We start from the raw sequence: 18473 nt of genomic DNA on the forward strand, positions 1-18473 counted from the left end.
CGATTGCTAGTCCCACCCCAGGGATCCCGTGCGCGGGGGTTGCTGCGTAGAGTTCTATTTTGACCGTGGTAGGCTAATGGAGGCTCAAACAGTTGGGGATATTTTCTGGAGGCCTAACCCTAACGTCGATGAACAGAACAGCGTGTGCTAATTCAAACAGTTGTATATTTTTATTTTTCGTCAGAAACTATCCCTAATGCTGCTGAAAAAAGTGGGGGATGTGTTTCTACCTTGTAGCTTCACGAATCGCCCGCCGTCGCATCTTTTATCATGGTTCTACCAAAATAACCTTAGCTCTGTTGGATATTTTCAAGTTTAAACTGAACTTGCAGTCTTCTTGTGGGGGTTTGTTGAAATGCATCGTTTCGATATTGCAATCAGATTCTTCTGTTAAGTCGTCCTAAGAAAAATTGTGATATTTTCCCCGGGGCATTTTTTTTAAGTCTTGACATGAACACGCACATGGGGCATCACTTTTCTTTGCAGGGAAAGACCAATGGAGGACGACGATGCAGCACCGCATCTTCCTATGGACATCTTATACAAGATCCCGACACACATCTCTGATCCAGCCTCCCTTGCCCGCCTCGCTTCGTCCTGCAAGTTCTGGCGCAATCTCATCAAGGACCCGGCCTTCCTTGAGCGCCTTAGGAGGCGGCATCGCGACCACGGTTTCACCCCGTCCCTCCTTCTTGGCTTCTTTTACCAGGACAAGAAAAGGTCTTCCTCTGACCTCTGGAAGTATTACATTGACAAAACCCGCTGTTTGGCACCAAGCTTCATGCGGATGTCTGAATTGTCGCACTTTGTTGGCAGCAAATCTGCTCGCAATGCTATCAAGCCACTATCCCTTGAGACCTTTATTCCAGGTCTTGGTGCAAGCCTTAACTTCTATAAGCCCATTGCATCCCAGGACAACTTCCTGGTCCTCCGCCGCCAATCAGAAGTTGCCACGCCCAACGGTCAGGCCCTGAATGATTTATTATGTGTCTGCAATCCTCTCACTGGCGAAACCTTTGAGATTCCTAGCCACAGATATGTACCTCCTGACCATTATGCCTTGTTTGTCACCAATGATGTCAACATTTATGGATGCATGTCCCAGTCCTTCCAACTGACCGGCATTTGGATAAAAAAGGGAGATCGTTTCATCTGTGAATGCTACAGCTCGAAGACTGGAACATGGACGAGATCTCAAGGAGTTCCTCATCTAATGCATGGCCTTTACTTGGTATCATCCTCAGCCACTGCTTCTGGTGGTGTCATCCATTGGCTCTGTGGTAGCTGGAAACAAATGTCGCTCACTCACGTTGCCACGCTGCACATTGGCAATATGGAATTGTCATACCTGGAGCTCCCATCCGAAGCAAAGCGCAACAAGGCTCCAGTGTTGGGGAGTTCAGCAGACGGGGGGATTTTGTTGCTCATCGTGCAAGGGCTTCAGATGTTACTTTGGAAGCACAGCAATGCACTTGGCACTGACTCGAGCAGCTGGGTGCTTTCTGAAAGAATTGACATGAGAAGTTCCTTGCCGCAGCGGGTGGCCACATTGGGGATCAGGGCAAAGGTCAGGTTGGAGATGTTCCGAGGCAAAAGTGGGACGGTGGTGCTCTGGATCGATGAGGAAGGCCTCTTTGTGTTCAGCCTCAGCGATAGGTCGATGAGGAGGATCGACAGTGCGCATGTGACCAAGAAGTACTTCCTCTGCCCATATGAGATAGATTGGCTGTCCTGCCTCGCGATCACGAACCTTGTCGTCGATGGCTCGCTGTCTTTGGATGCAGAAAGGCAGAAGACCCAAGGCAGATGGAGGACATTAATGGGTAGGAATTTGGCGACAAACGGAGCATCTTAATTGCCATTAACCTGGTTTGTTGATGGTATGACAACCATTAATTATAATATCATTGAACGTGTTTCCTTATGTATGATCATCATAATGATGGCTATTAGTTTGTTACATCAGTCTTTTTTTTTTTGCGAGGAAAGAGTGAATATATTAGCTAGCAATAGAGATACAATCGGTGTTCATAGCTATGGCAATTTCCTGAGGGAAATTTCTTAGCCAAACTGCAGTTTTCACCTGCTCTCTACCTAGCTGTGCTAAGCCATGGCTCACAGAGTTGGCTTCGCGACTGATTTTGACGATCGAGACATCTCTTTCCTGAAGAAGTTCACGAATATTCTGGACACGCGACACACAGCGCGACAGTTTGTTACATCAATCTAATGGCATTCACCGTGAAAACTTTTGCTCTTGTGTCCTAGTGAAACGCAAGACTTCATACACTGTTTTTTTAATTGAGCTAAGCGCTGTTTTTCTAGTGAACTAAGCTGTGGTTAGCCCATGTTCTGTCTTTGCATTTGAGCTGGTTGGCCATTTTGTTGAAGGGGTGTGCAGGTAACGCCATGGCAGCATTGCTCAATGGCTGTCTGATTTTGCTGGTACCATGAATTACTATATTCAGAATCGCACCATATGGTATCGTGACAATCTTCTTCAACCTGTTGCTTTTCTTCAAAAATTTCAGTGTGCTGCTGGAGTGGGTTAGTCAAAGGAACATGTACAATAGGCCACCTCGTATCAGGTCAACTGAGTTTTCCCTTGTGTGTCTAATCTCCGGACTGTCTTATTTTACCGAATGCTTGTGGATGTTTTAAAGAACCGACTTGGTTGTAGAGTTTAGGGTTAGTCCACTAATCAAGCCTGGAACAACTTAAAGCTAACACTCGTTCTTTATTGTGGTATTGCCTATTCTGTTACCTACTTGTGTACTGAATTTTGTGAAACGTTAGACAGAAGTAATCTGTCCTTCATACTGTTAGGTTTTGTAGAAGCGTCTCAACCCCCGTAATATGGGAGCCCGCGTATATATATTGATATGGCGAGGCCAGCTCTCGCAGGAGGCATACATCGAGGTAGTTGAAACCACCAGAGAGATACATGGAGATAGAGAGGATTACATCAAGAGATAAACATGAAAATAAAACAAAGTGATCTCCTCTAACTATCCCAACCGACGGTGGCCCATATCCATACGTGACAATGTTTAACACGCCCCTTAATCACAATTGTCTTAAGTTGAGATTACGCCTGAATTCTTCAAAGCTTCTGGTTGGTAAGGCCTTTGTGAAACCATCTGCAAGCTGGTCTTTGGAAGGAATAAACCGAACATCAAGTTGTTTATTGGCAACTCGTTCTCTCACAAAATGAAAGTCTATCTCAATGTGCTTGGTTCTGGCATGAAAAACTGGGTTAGCAGACAAATAAGTGGCACCAAGATTGTCACACCACAAACAGGGAGGTTGAACTTGAGGTACTCCAAGTTCTTTAAGCATAGATTGAATCCAAATGACCTTTGCTGTGGCATTTGCTAATGCTTTATATTCTGCTTCTGTACTTGACCTGGACACAGTAGCTTGTTTTCTGGCACACCATGAAATTAGGTTAGGACCATAAAATATAGCAAAACCTCCTGTAGACCTTCTGTCATCCAAACAATCAGCCTAGTCTGCATCTGAGAAGGCACTTACAAGTGTGGAAGATGACTGCTGAAACGTAAGACCTGTGGCTAAAGTATTCTTTATGTACCTCAAAATTCTTTTGGCTGCTGTCCAGTGAGCTGTGGTAGGTGCATGGAGAAACTGACACACCTTGTTAACTGCAAAAGAGATATCTGGTCTGGTAAGAGTTAAGTACTGAAGACCACCCACCAAGCTTCTGTACCCAGTAATGTCCTCTTGAGTCAAAGGTTCTCCTTCTGTTAAAGACAAAGTTTCTGAACTAGACAAGGGTGTCGGTGAGGATTTGCAATTTGCCATGCCAATTCTGCTCAACAGCTCTGTTGCATATTTTGCTTGTGACAAGTGAATGCCATTATTAATTTTGTTTACCTCAATACCCAGAAAGAAATGCAAGTCTCCCAAATCCTTGAGGGCAAATTTTGACCCTAGGTCTCTGAGTAAAGCTGACACTGCTCCATTTGAAGAACTGGTGACAATAATATCATCAACATATATGAGGACAAATATGAAGGTTTGATGCTTATGGTAGATGAACAAGGAGGTGTCAGACTTTGATGGAATAAAACCAAGTGCTTGCAGTTTCATACTTAACCGTGAGTACCATGATCTAGGTGCTTGTTTTAATCCATATATAGCCTTATCAAGCTTACACACATGAAAAGGTGCATCTTTATCTTCAAACCCAGGAGGTTGTTTCCTGTACACTCCCTCTTCCAGAACACCATGGAGAAACGCGTTCTGTACGTCTAGCTGTCGAAGACTCCATCCCCTAGACACAGCAATTAACAGTACAAGACGTACCGTTGCAGCTTTAACGCTGGACTAAACGTGTCCTCGTAGTTTATGCCATACCTTTGCTTGAAGCCCTTTGCCACAAGTCTTGCTTTATAACGATCTACTGTGCCATCAGATTTCTTCTTGATTCGATACACCCATTTACAGTCAATCACGTTCCTGCCTTGCCGAGGGGGAACAAGATGCCATGTCTTGTTTTTCATCAAGGCCTTGAACTCTTCTTCCATTGCCTGTTCCCACCTGGGATCATCAAGAGCTGCTTTCAAACTATTAGGTTCACCAGTAGTACATAACATGCCAAATTTGGAGAAGTTTTTGTAATTCATACGAGTAGTAACTCCCCTTTGTAATCTGGTGCGCTGTGCCACAGGAGAGACCACAAGTTGTTGCTGCACAGGCGATCCAGGAGGTGGAGATCCTCCTGCGTCAGCGTCAGATGCTGGCGATCCCAATCCCGAGGGAGATCCTGTCGCTGGCACAGGAGACCGTGGGCTGGGCGACCGATCCGCCCTGGCGCTGGGGCCAGGCGAGTCTGCGGTTGGTCCCCTCCATGTGCCCTCCTCCGGTTGGCGCTGGATGGTGGGTTGCATGCACCCACCTGTGACGCTGCCGCTGTCCACTACGGGGAGCATGGGCACCGAGGCAGAATCAGGCGCTGCAGCGCCGGATCCCGAAGCGGATCTGTCTGCCGCCTGCAGGGGCGATCCCGAGGCGGATCCACCTCATGGTTCGGTGTCTCCTACTGGGGGGCACATAAAATGATGCCCGCTTGGATCCAAATTTTCTCCTGATGACGAATCTGTGGCAATAAACTCAGGCAAAACATGATGAGTAGTCAAAGGTTGATCAGTACTATTGTGTTCACCCCCGTGATCAACGCCGGATAGGGAAGGTGGAAGTAGAAGTATTTCTTGTTTAAGAAGGACACCAGCATTTGGATGAAGGGATGCAAAGGGGGATTTTGTTTCATCGAAAACAACATCGCGGGAGATGTAAACACGTCCCGTGGCCACATCTAGAGATTTGACTCCCTTGTGTTGGGCACTATAGCCAAGAAAAACACACTGTTTTGATCTAAAGCTAAGTTTGTGAGTGTTATAAGGACGAAGATTAGGCCAACACGCACACCCAAAAACACGGAGAGAAGTATAATCTGGCTTGGTGTGAAAGAGGCGCTCAGTTAGGGTTTCATTGTTAACTCGACTAGGGAGTAGATTTATAAGGTGAACTGCAGTGAGGAAGGCCTCATCCCAAAACTTCAAGGGCATGGAGGCAGCGGCAAGGAGTGAAAACCCCACATCAACAATGTGTCTGTGTTTACGTTCTGCGGAGCCATTTTGCTGGTGAGCATGAGGACAGGAAACATGATGAGAAATTCCTATTTTCTGAAAAAAGGAGTTGAGTTTTTCATACTCACCACCCCAGTCTGATTGCATGGCAATAATTTTGCTATCAAATTTTCTCTCAACTAGGGATTGGAAGTTGTGAAAAACTTGGAAAACATCGGAGCGTTTCTTAAGAAAATAGATCCACGTGTACTTGCTATAATCATCAATGAAGCTCACGTAATATGTGTGTCTACCAACAGAGGAGGGGGCTGGGCCCCATACATCAGAGAAAATAAGTTGCAAGGGTTTTGTGGACACACTGGTAGAAATAGAATAGGGCAATTGATGACTTTTTGCCCTCCGACAAGCATCACAAATAGTTTCACGATCATGCTCACCAACAAAAGGTAGCTTATGTTTACTAAGAATTTGATAAACAATAGAAAAAGATGGGTGGCCTAAACGATTGTGCCATCATTCTGAAGAGACTTTGAAGGCTCCATGAGCTTGCTTATTAAACTTGGAAAACTTGGGAATCAACGGATAGAGGTCGTGCACACATCTACCGCGATAGAGGACCCTCCTCGTGACCTGGTCCTTGATAAAAAAGAAAAATGGGTGAAATTCAATAAAAACTCCATTATCAAGTGTGATACGATGAACGGAAAGGAGATTTTTTGATGCACTTGGAACATGTAAGACATCTTTGAGATGAATATCACAATGTGGGGTTTTAACAATAGACTGACCAACATGACTTATCATCATACCTGCAGCGTTTTCTGCTTTGTTGATTTGCTCCTTGCCGTGATATCTTTCATGCATGGTCAGCTTCTCAAGATCAGAGGTAATGTTCTCGTTGGCGCCGGAGTCAAGGTACTAGTTGGAGTCAACTCCGTAGGAGGTATCTGCTGCCGCCGCAACTCGTTTCCTCTGGGAGTTATCCTCTGCATAACGCCATTTGCACTCTTTTGCGATGTGGTTAGTTTTTTTTTGCAAATCTGACACTTGTTCTCATATTCCTCATACCTGGCAAAGTGGCGACCTTGGTTGTTGTTGTAGTAGTGACGCGGCTGTCCGTTGTTGTTGTAGAAGCCGCCGCCGCCACCATGGTTGTTGTTGTAGTTGTTGTAGTTGCCGCCACCGCCGCCGCGGTAGCCATTGCCACCGCTGTTTCCATGGCCGCCGCCGCCGCGGTAGCCACCATTGTTGCCGCCGTTGTTGAAGCCGCCGTTGCTGCTGCCATTGTTGCCACCACTCTTGGGGAAACCACGGTTGCCCTTGGGAGGGCCACCGCGTCCGCGAGCGGTGGCGTTTGCGGAGGACTTGAAGGCGCCCGATCCAGATTCGTGGAACATCTCCACTCTCTGATCGAAGTTCGACACCATGCCGAACAGATCGTCGGCGGAGAGAGGCTCAGTGCGAACATCAAGAGCGGATATGAGGGGTTGATAGTCCATGTCAAGGCCAGCAATAAGAAAGGAAATTAGCTCTCCTTCGAGAAGAGGCTTTCCAGCCATGGCAAGTTCATCTGCGAGTGCACGCATCTGACCAAAGTACGCAGCAGCGGATTGAGAACCCTTCTGGGCATTGGAGAGGGCGGCGCGGCAGTTGTTGGTTCGCGACCTGGACTGGGCAGCACACATATTTGCGAGAGCAGTCCAGATGGCGTGGGATTTTTCTAAGGAGGCGACTTGCACCAGAACTTCTTTCGAGAGATTGCGAAGGAGATAGGCTACAAGCTGTTGATCCTGGATCAACCAGGCGGAGTAGGCTGGGTTTGGAACGATCTGATCTTTGCCTTCAGCGTTCTTTGAGGTGATGGTGGCTGGTGGTTCTGGAATTGTTTGATCTAGGTATCCTAGGAGGCCCGCTCCTATAATCTGAGATCGGGCTTGAGCTCGCCACAGAACATAGTTCGTGCGAGTCAGGGGTTCTGAGATAGTGTTGTTTAGGCCAGCGGAGGAGAGAGTTGAGCTGGAGGAAGACATGGCGAGACGAGTTTTGATGCGTTGGTGGAGATCGATGATGGAGGCTAGACGAGAGGGAAGAGGGAGGCTCTGATTACCATGTTAGGTTTTGTAGAAGCGTCTCAACCCCCGTAATATGGGAGCCCGCGTATATATATTGATATGGCGAGGCCAGCTTTCGCAGGAGGCATACATCGAGGTAGTTGAAACCACCAGAGAGATACATGGAGATAGAGAGGATTACATCAAGAGATAAATATGAAAATAAAACAAAGAGATCTCTTCTAACTATCCCAACCGACGGTGGCCCATATCCATACGTGACAATGTTTAACACATACCTGCAACGAGATTTGAGTTGTGATCCCAGACAAACCCTGGAAAGGACTTGGAAGACTCAGAACTGTCCTTGGGTAAAATGTATGCTGCGTAATTGTATTTTTTTTTTGTGTGTTTCTGATCCTGAAAGGGAATGAAATTAATGCTTTTTTTTGCCGGGAAACTAATACATTGTTTCCACAGTTTCTTTTGAAGAACCTATAGAGAATGTAGGAGAGCTTCAACTGTCCAAAGGTTTAAAACAAAGCCACGGTTTTGGAAGAGAACTGGCGAAAGCTACCATACTTTCTGACAAAGGAGTGTATGGATCAATGAAATGCTAAAAAATAAGTAGTAAAAGAATGCAAAACATTTCCGTCGCCGGGACTTGAACCCGGGTCTCTCGGGTGAGAGCCGAGTATCCTAACCACCTAGACTACGACGGACTGTGATTGTCTAGGACAAATGCATCTTATAATGTACTGTTGTATTCCGTCGCAAGGACCAAACTAGACGCACATAGCCGAGGAGATGCACGTTTAACTTACCCTGGTTGGTTTCTTGTACTAACAAGAATGTACCCTTCCATTTGCACGAGATAGATCAACATGAAAAAAGTTAATTGTCCTACTGAGATCCACTAGGCTAGCTCTGCAGGAAATCAAACATGTTCAGGTGGGGCGTCGCGTTTAATATGTGCAATGGGAGGAGGGTTATATTTTGGCATGACACTTGGGTCACACTCATCTCAAGATTCATTTCCTTGGACTTTTTATTTATTTTTACTAATCCTGATGCCATCCTTAAGGGTAATGATTTGAATTCGCAATGTTGGATGTCTAGTCAAGAGATCATCTGGTAGCGAGGATACAAATTATTTGGGAAATTTATACAGATACTCTGTGATATCTCTCTGATAAGCCAGATGATGATTGTGCGCGTGCAATAAGAATGGGGAGTACTCCACAAGTTCCATGTATAGTGCCTTAACCCTTCATTTGGCTAAACTCTGAAAAAAAAAGTCCACTTTTGAAGTTAAGTGTTTTTGTGTGGCAAGCATTGCATGATTGCTACGGGCCCACAAAATTTGACCAGCCAGGGCCCCTCATATAGCTTGTGCCCTTTATGTACTGCGATGGAATCCTAGCAAGTTCCTAGAGTGGATTAGGTGCAATGAGAGAGAGGGTTACTTATTATATTTGGAAAAGGATGACGGCGACTTGGTAGGCACTTTGGAATACATACACGTAACATTTAGACATCTGAATGATTTTTTTCTTTTGGCTTGTTCACATCATATGATCTTCATTCTTCAACAGTGGAGGCTTCTATGGCCGCAGAGGACACATGGGCTATTTGATCTCGCAATTTGAGATTGTCATGCCGTCTTCAAACATCTACCCATGAATGCTTAGTTATCGAGTTGCTCATTTAGCGCCTCTGTTTCATTGTTCTTCTTGTTTCGTAAAAAAAAATCTTTTGGGGAGTTATGAGGTTTATAGCCGCCTATGGTCGTGACTGAGGGACGGTTGGTTTGTGTTAGCCTTTTAAGTTGATTAGATAGATAATTGCTTGTGCATTGCAACTGATATAAACTAGTAGAACGCCCGTGTATTGCTACAGGATACAATGCATACAAATGAATCAAACAATTTGTTTCTCGTACATCCGAACGTGTTCGGATCAAATGGAGCCTAGCAGGCTCTCCAAAATCCAATCGTCTGAACGGTACGGGCTCTCCCATATCCAGACCATATATGGAGGAGAAATGAGGTTGTCCGAACTATTCATCATGTTATCTCCAACATGTGGGATCAACACAAAAACCTCACTCCACGACGCACCCTTTCCTTTTCTTTGCCGAACCCTCCTCTCCCCGCTTGGTTTCCCATCATAGAGGGACATTTTTCGCCGGAGCCCTCTCCTTTAAAACTGGATGACGTCCGCCTCACCTTCGTCATGACGCCCTCTCTCCTTCACACCGTATTTCTCCTTGGACCGCTAAGGAGGAGTCTCCCATCGATTGCCCTCCTCTCTGCCCTGATCCCCTCCCCCATGTTTGTGCCGATCCACCACCTCTAGCAAGGGGTAAGAGCTGTGCGCCGCCCGTGACACCCCCCCCCCCCAATCCGAGCCAAAAGGGTAGATCCAATGTCCCCCGAGCCATTGCCACATTGTAACATACAGTTGAATGCCGTGTATTCCACAAAAATATTATGTTCGTTGTTGGGCACACCTCATCTTCGTCATGGTGCTCTCTCTCCTTCACACCATACTTATCCTCGGACCGCCAAGGAGGAGTCCCCCACCAACCGCCTCGCTCCCCCTGATCCCCTCCTCTAGTGTTCGCGCTGATCTGCCACCCTTCCCGCTCTCCACTCTGATTCCCTTCCCTCGCGGGAAATGTTGTTGTCCAGACAATTCGTCATGTTATCTCCAACATGTGGGCCCAACACAAAACGCCGCCCCATGACACACCCTTTCCTTTTCCTGCCGGACCCTCCCTGAGGGAGTCCTGGATTAGGGGGTGTCCGGATAGCCGGACTATAACCTTTGGTCGGACTCTCGGACTATGAAGATACAAGATTGAAGACTTTGTCCCGTGTCCGGATGGGACTTTCCTTGGCGTGGAAGGCAAGCTTGGCAATACGGATATGTAGATCTCCTCCCATTGTAACCGACTCTGTGTAACCCTAGCCCTCTCCGGTGTCTATATAAACCGGAGGGTTTTAGTCCATAGGACGAACAACAATCATACCATAGGCTAGCTTCTAGGGTTTAGCCTCTTTGATCTCGTGGTAGATCTACTCTTGTACTACCCATATCATCAATATTAATCAAGCAGGAGTAGGGTTTTACCTCCATCGAGAGGGCCCGAACCTGGGTAAAAACATTGTGTCCCTTGTCTCCTGTTACCATCCGCCTAGACGCACAGTTCGGGACCCCCTACCCGAGATCCGCCGGTTTTGACACCGACACTCCCCTTCCCGCTCAGTTTCCCGCCGTAGAGGGACATTTCTCGCTGGAGCCCTCTCCTTTATAACCGGATGATGCCCACCACACCTTCGCTATGGCACCCTCTCTCCTTCACATCGTACTTCTCCATTGACCACCAAGGAGGAGTCCCCCACCAACTGCCCCGCTCTCCGCCCTGATCCCCTACCCCATGTTCATGCTTATCTGCCACCCCCATCAGGGGGTAAGAGGCGTGCACCGCCCGTGACGCCGCCCCCTCGAGTCAAGAAGGCAGACCCAATGTTTGTTGAGCCATTTCCACGTTGTAACATAGAGTTGAATGTCGTGTATTCCAAAAAAATATGATGTCCATTATTGGGCACACCTCGTCTTTGCAATGGCGCCCTCTCTCCTTCACACCATACTTCTCCACGGACCGCCAAGGAGGGGTCCCCCACCAACCACCCACTCTCCGCCCTGATCCCCTCCCCTCGTGTTTGTGTCGGTCACCACCGCCCCACTCTCCACTTTGATCCCCTCCCATTGCAGGAAATGTGGTTGTCTAGACTATCCATCATGTTATCTCCAACACGTGGGCCCAACCCAAAAACCTCATCCCATGATGCACCCTTTCCTTTTCCCGCTCGGTTTCCCGCCATAGCTGGACATTTCTCGCTAGATCCATCTCCTTTAAAGCCGGATGATGCCCACCTCACCTTCACCATGGTGCCCTCTCTCCTTCACACCGTACTTCTCCACGGACCGCCAAGGAGGAGTCCCCTGCCAACCCCCCCACTCTCCGCCTTGATCTGTCCCCCCGTGTTCGTGCCGGTCTGCCACCCCCCATCAAGGGGTAGAAGGCGTGCGTCGCTCATGATACACCCTAGCAAAGAAGGCAAATCCAATGTCTCCCGAGCCATTGCCATGTTGTAACATACTGTTGGATGTCGTACATTCAACAAAAATATGATGTCCATTGTTGGGCACGCATGGCACTGTGTCCAAGCAATGCATTTAGCCTTCGATCACAACTAAAAAATTGTCTAACTTGATGAAAAAAAATATGAATTGCTCGCTCATGCAATTTGCTGCAAATCTATCTATAGTGAAATGCAATTTGTCGCATTTTCTAAAGTAGGAAAACTATTCAGCTCAGATAGCCATAATTGAGAAGAACAACACCAACCCCCATCCAGATCCAGATCCACATTTGTCGCATAATATAAGTAGGAGGCCCACATATTTCCACATAATTTAACGAGACAAGTGGGCATCCCATATAATCTCACATCAACGATAGATTCAGTTACGGACTATAACCTTTGGTCGGACTCTCGGACTATGAAGATACAAGATTGAAGACTTTGTCCCGTGTCCGGATGGGACTTTCCTTGGCGTGGAAGGCAAGCTTGGCAATACGGATATGTAGATCTCCTCCCATTGTAACCGACTCTGTGTAACCCTAGCCCTCTCCGGTGTCTATATAAACCGGAGGGTTTTAGTCCATAGGACGAACAAGAATCATACCATAGGCTAGCTTCTAGGGTTTAGCCTCTTTGATCTCGTGGTAGATCTACTCTTGTACTACCCATATCATCAATATTAATCAAGCAAGAGTAGGGTTTTACCTCCATCGAGAGGGCCCGAACCTGGGTAAAACCATTGTGTCCCTTGTCTCCTGTTACCATCCGCCTAGACGCACAGTTCGGGACCCCCTACCCGAGATCCGCCGGTTTTGACACCGACACTCCCCTTCCCGCTCAGTTTCCCGCCGTAGAGGGACATTTCTCGCTGGAGCCCTCTCCTTTATAACCGGATGATGCCCACCACACCTTCGCTATGGCACCCTCTCTCCTTCACACCGTACTTCTCCACTGACCGCCAAGGAGGAGTCCCCCACCAACCGCCCCGCTCTCCGCCCTGATCCCCTACCCCGTGTTCATGCTTATCTGCCACCCCCATCAGGGGGTAAGAGGCGTGCACCGCCCGTGACGCCGCCCCCTCGAGTCAAGAAGGCAGACCCAATGTTTGTTGAGCCATTTCCACATTGTAACATAGAGTTGAATGTCGTGTATTCCAAAAAAATATGATGTCCATTGTTGGTCACACCTCGTCTTTGCAATGGCGCCCTCTCTCCTTCACACCATACTTCTCCACGGACCGCCAAGGAGGGGTCCCCCACCAACCATCCCACTCTCCGCCCTGATCCCCTCCCCTCGTGTTTGTGTCGGTCACCACCGCCCCACTCTCCACTTTGATCCCCTCCCATTGCAGGAAATGTGGTTGTCCAAACTATCCATCATGTTATCTCCAACACGTGGGCCCAACCCAAAAACCTCATCCCATGATGCACCCTTTCCTTTTCCCGCTCGGTTTCCCGCCATAGCTGGACATTTCTCGCTAGATCCATCTCCTTTAAAGCCGGATGATGCCCACCTCACCTTCACCATGGTGCCCTCTCTCCTTCACACCGTACTTCTCCACGGACAACCAAGGAGGAGTCCCCTGCCAACCCCCCCACTCTCCGCCTTGATCTGTCCCCCCGTGTTCGTGCCGGTCTGCCACCCCCCATCAAGGGGTAGAAGGCGTGTGTCGCCCGTGATACACCCTAGAAAAGAAGGCAGATCCAATGTCTCCCGAGCCATTGCCATGTTGTAACATACTGTTGGATGTCGTACATTCCACAAAAATATGATGTCCATTGTTGGGCACGCATGGCACTGTGTCCAAGCAATGCATTTAGCCTTCGATCACAACTAAAAAATTGTCTAACTTGATGAAAAATATGAATTGCTCGCTCATGCAATTTGCTGCAAATCTATCTATAGTGAAATGCAATTTGTCGCATTTTCTAAAGTAGGAAAACTATTCAGCTCAGATAGCCATAATTGAGAAGAACAACACCAACCCCCATCCAGATCCAGATCCACATCTGTCGCATAATATAAGTAGGAGGCCCACATATTTCCACATAATTTAACGGGACAAGTGGGCATCCCACATAATCTCACATCAATGATAGATTCAGTTAAAACTGTTGTACCAAAACATAATAATGACACTTCAAGTATCCTACCACTGATGCTAGTTAATTTCTCGTGCATTGCAACGAGGGCATATATATTTTAATAATTCAACATTAACTGTATCTTGCATACATATTCAAAATCTTCTTGTACACCAGACTACCTTGGCGACTTCCTTTTTACCAGTAGATCGCTCTCCTTTTATTACTTTTTTTCTCCCAACAAAATAGGTTTCTCAGAGTGATATGTGAATGGATATATCGACAACCATAATAAAATATAAAGAGCTAAAAACTCTTTAATCGAAGAATTTAAGAATGTATCCATGATGCATTTGACATTGATTCCTTTCCATAAATGTGCCTTGTGTTATGAAACATTAATTTTTCTCCATAGATTTGGTCTTTAAAGATTGATTAAGGATCACAGTGGATGAAAACTTTCCATAACAACATTACTAAATTTGGTAGATAAAAATCGGATTAGATAGATCATTGGGCTAAAAACCAGTTTAAATAAATTGGCGGGATAGAAAAAATCGGTGAGGGAGGTTTAACTATAAGTGCATCTAGTGCCCCTTAGTGATTTTGGTGTATTGAAGACATATATGTTAAGGGACTAATGTGTTTGTGAGTGTACACATGTTATATAAGTCTATGAGGAGTTTGATATCTACGATGAAAGTCGACTCCTAAAAATGAATGTCTTCCGTTGAAGACTTTGGTTTTCTTGAAGACTTTGAAAGTGTGGAAATTGGTGTGACCTTGAGGACTTCGATAATGATGCGAGGATTATGAAGCGTGAAGACTTTTGTTTTTGTAGTTTCATTTTCTCTTTCTTGAGTCATAGGAAACACCGTACTGTTAAAGGGGGTTGAGGTAAAACTAAGGAAAATTTTTCAAGTGATGCTCATCTCAAAATCCTACACATACCCAATCCTTTCGAGTGAAGCCATTGAAAATCTCATACAGTTCAGTCAATTTCTTCAGTGACAGAGATGAAGATCTTATGTTCTTTGAGGAATTTGTTCTGACCGAGGAATTAGGAATTCACTAGCGCGGATTTCCTACAAGTGACGAACATGATAGCCTTGAGGAATTTGAGAGCTCAAATTTCCGACCGTTGCTGTGCTATGCGCCAGCTGTCCAAAATATCCTACCCACCTAACGGTCATATTATTGAAGGGCATTTATGTCTTATCATGTCGGGCCGCTCCCTAGGCTATAAATACACGCCCCCTACAACCACTAGCTGGTTGGGTGCTCCGAGAGAAACTAACACTTGTCATTGAGAGCATTCCATCCTCCGAGGACATTGAGTGAAAATCATTAGTGAGGAAAACCCAAACCCAAACACCCACAGACCCAAAGTGATCGAGCATCACTGAAGAGATTGTTCCTGTGTGGAACTGACGCTTGTTACCTTTGAGGACTGTGCATCCTCCAGATGGTTAGGCGTCATGGTCTAGAGCATCCAAGAAGAATTGTGGATCGTCGAGTGACCGAGTCTGTGAAGGTTTCGAAGTCACCTGAAGACTTACTGATACGTCTCCAACGTATCTATAATTTTTGATTGCTCCATGCTATATTATCTACTGTTTTAGATGTTATTGGGCTTTATTTTCCACTTTTATATTATTTTTGGGACTAACCTATTAACCGGAGGCCCAGCCCAGAATTGCTGTTTTTGCCTGTTTTAGGGTTTCGAAGAAAAGGAATATCAAACGGAGTCCAAATGGAATGAAACCTTCGGAAACGTGATTTTCTCATCAGATAAGATCCAGGAGACTTGGACCCTCCGTCAAGAAAGCCACGAGGCGGCCACGAGGGTGGAGGGCGCGCCCCCCTGTCTCGTGGGCCCCTCAAACTCCACCGACATACTCCTTCCTCCTATATATATCCACGTACCCCCAAACGATCGGGGACGGAGCCAAAAACCTAATTCCACCACCGCAACTTTCTGTATCCACGAGATCCCATCTTGGGGCCTGTTCCGGAGCTCCGCCGGAGGGGGCATCGATCACGGAGGGCTTCTACATCATCATCCAAGCCCCTCCGATGAATTGTGAGTAGTTTACTTCAGACCTACGGGTCCATAGCTAGTAGCTAGATGGCTTCTTCTTTCTTTTTGGATCTCAATACAATGTTCTCCCCCTCTCTCGTGGAGATCTATTCGATGTAATCTTATTTTTGCGGTGTGTTTGTTGAGAACGATGAATTGTGGGTTTATGATCAAGTCTATCTATGAATAATATTTGAATCTTCTCTGAATTCTTTTATGTATGATTGGTTATCTTTGCAAGTCTCTTCGAATTATCAGTTTGGTTTGGCCTACTAGATTGGTTGTTCTTGCCATGGGAGAAGTGCTTAGCTTTGGGTTCGATCTTGCGGTGTCCTTTCCCAGTGACAGAAGGGGCAACAAGGCACGCATTGTATCGTTGCCATCGAGGATAACAAGATGGTTTTTTATCATATTGCATGAAACTATCCCTCTACATCATGTCATCTTGCTTAAGGCGTTACTCTGTTTTTAACTTAATACTCTAGATGCATGCTGGATAGCGGTCGATGAGTGGAGTAATAGTAGTAGATGCAGAATCATTCCGGTCTACTTGTCTCGGACATGATGCCTATATACATGATCATACCTAGATATTCTCATAACTATGCTCAATTCTGTCAATTGCTCAACAGTAATTTGTTCACCCACCATAGAATACTTATGCTCTTGAGAGAAGCCACTAGTGAAACCTATGGCCCCCGGGTCTCTTTCTCATTATATCAATCTCCATCACTTTATTATTGCTTTGCTTTTACTTTTTACTTTGCACCTCTATACCAAAAATACCAAAAATATTATTTATCATTTCCCTCAGATCTCACTTTCGTAAGTGACCGTGAAGGGATTGACAACCCCTAAGCGCGTTGGTTGCGTTGAGCTATTGTTTTTGTGTAGGTACGAGGGACTCGAGCGTAGCCTCCTACTAGATTGATACCTTGGTTCTCAAAAACTGAGGGAAATACTTACGCTACTTTGCTACATCATCCCTTCCTCTTCGGGGAAATCCAACGTAGTGCTCAGGAGGTAGCAAGAAGAATTTCTGGCGCCGTTGCCGGGGAGTCTGGGAAAAAGTCAACATACCAAGTACCCATCACAATCCCTATCTCCCGCATTACATTATTTGCCATTTGCCTCTTCCTCTCCCCCACTTCACCCTTGCTGTTTTATTCGCTCTCTCTCTATATATCCTCCCTCTCCCTCTCTATTTGCCTCTTTTTCCCGTTTTCCTTTTGTTTGCTCGTGTGTTAGTTTGCTTGCTTGTCGTTATGGCTAGTCTCTTATCTTCTCCATTGTCTCCCGAGAATGAAGTTCTAAATTTTAAACAAAGGGAGGGAGAAAATCTAAAAGATGCTTGGTATAGAATTTGCAATGCTCAAAATAGATCTACCAGGAAGCAATCTACTTCAGTTCTTCTCCGCAATTTTTATGTAGGTGCTAGTCCTTGGTATAGATATATCCTTGATACCATTACCGTAGGGAATTTCTTGGGTAGCCATACTTTTGATTCTTATAATGCTATGTTAGATTTATTTGGCTCACCACCTCTTTTGGTTGATGGAACTATGTTAACTTTGGAGCATGTTATGCAAAGACTTGAAATTATTAAAAATAAAGTTGCTACCATTGAATTAATTGAAAATCTAGATAAAAAGATCCACAATCAAATTACGCAATATGGATCTAAGGTAGGAATGACTTTGAAAAATATTAAGGAAAAAGAACCCATAGTTAATGAGAAAATAAATCTAGATTCCACTAGAATCGATAAACTTGAGCGTATCATTACGAACTTGGGAACCGCTTTTTCTTCCGTAAGGAATACTCCAAGTCTTCCTACTAAAATTGCCAAGCTTATGTATGTTCCTAAAAATAAGGGTGAATCATCTAGTAAGGAAACTGCGGTTCTTAAATCTATAAGTATTCATCCCAATCTTCTTGCTATCATTAAGGAACCAATTGTTACAAATGAATTTTTTGATCTTGTGCCTAAGAGTTTGATAATCACTAGAAAGAAATAAATTCCTAAGGGAGATAGATGCCTCATTGAAGAATTGCCTACCAAAGATGGCAATAGCTAGATCTATTCTTGCTTGTTATGCCTAGCTAGGGGTGTTAAACGATAGCGCTTGTTGGGAGGCAACCCAATTTTATTTTTATTACTTGCTTTTTGCTCCTGTTTATTAATAAATAAATTATTTATCCTCTGTTTTGGTTGTGTTTTTTGTGTTTAATTAGTGTTTGTTCCAAGTAGAACCGTTGGGAAGACTTGGGGAAAGTCTTGTTGAACTTGCTGTAAAAAACAGAAACTTTAGCGCTCACGAGAACTGCTGTCATTTTTATTTGGAAAGTGATATTTAGTTAATTCTTTTTGAAGATGATTAATAGATAAATTCCTCACGTCCATCAATTTATTTTAGAATTTTTGGGGTTCCAGATCTTGCGCTAGCTACATATTACTACAGACTGTTCTGTTTTTGACAGATTCTGTTTTTCGT

General features: G+C 45.4%; 1 protein-coding gene and 1 non-coding gene across 2 annotated transcripts; one reads left to right on the plus strand and one right to left on the minus strand.

The window, feature by feature from the left end:
• The first annotated feature begins 493 nt into the window (after window positions 1–493).
• Window positions 494–1855, plus strand: LOC147973510 (uncharacterized). Its single transcript, XM_087525026.1, has one exon. It carries the CDS (start codon window positions 497–499, stop codon window positions 1853–1855), a length of 1359 nt encoding a protein of 452 aa, XP_087381152.1. The 5' UTR covers window positions 494–496.
• Window positions 1856–8309: 6454 nt separating this feature from the next.
• TRNAE-CUC (transfer RNA glutamic acid (anticodon CUC)) lies at window positions 8310–8382 on the minus strand. The gene has a single exon. It is a non-coding gene; the product is annotated as a tRNA-Glu (tRNA).
• Window positions 8383–18473: the final 10091 nt, after the last annotated feature.

This window comes from Triticum urartu, chromosome 5A, assembly GCF_056163025.1.
Source record: "Triticum urartu cultivar PI428250 chromosome 5A, HENAU_Tu73, whole genome shotgun sequence".
Taxonomy (NCBI): Eukaryota; Viridiplantae; Streptophyta; class Magnoliopsida; order Poales; family Poaceae; genus Triticum; species Triticum urartu.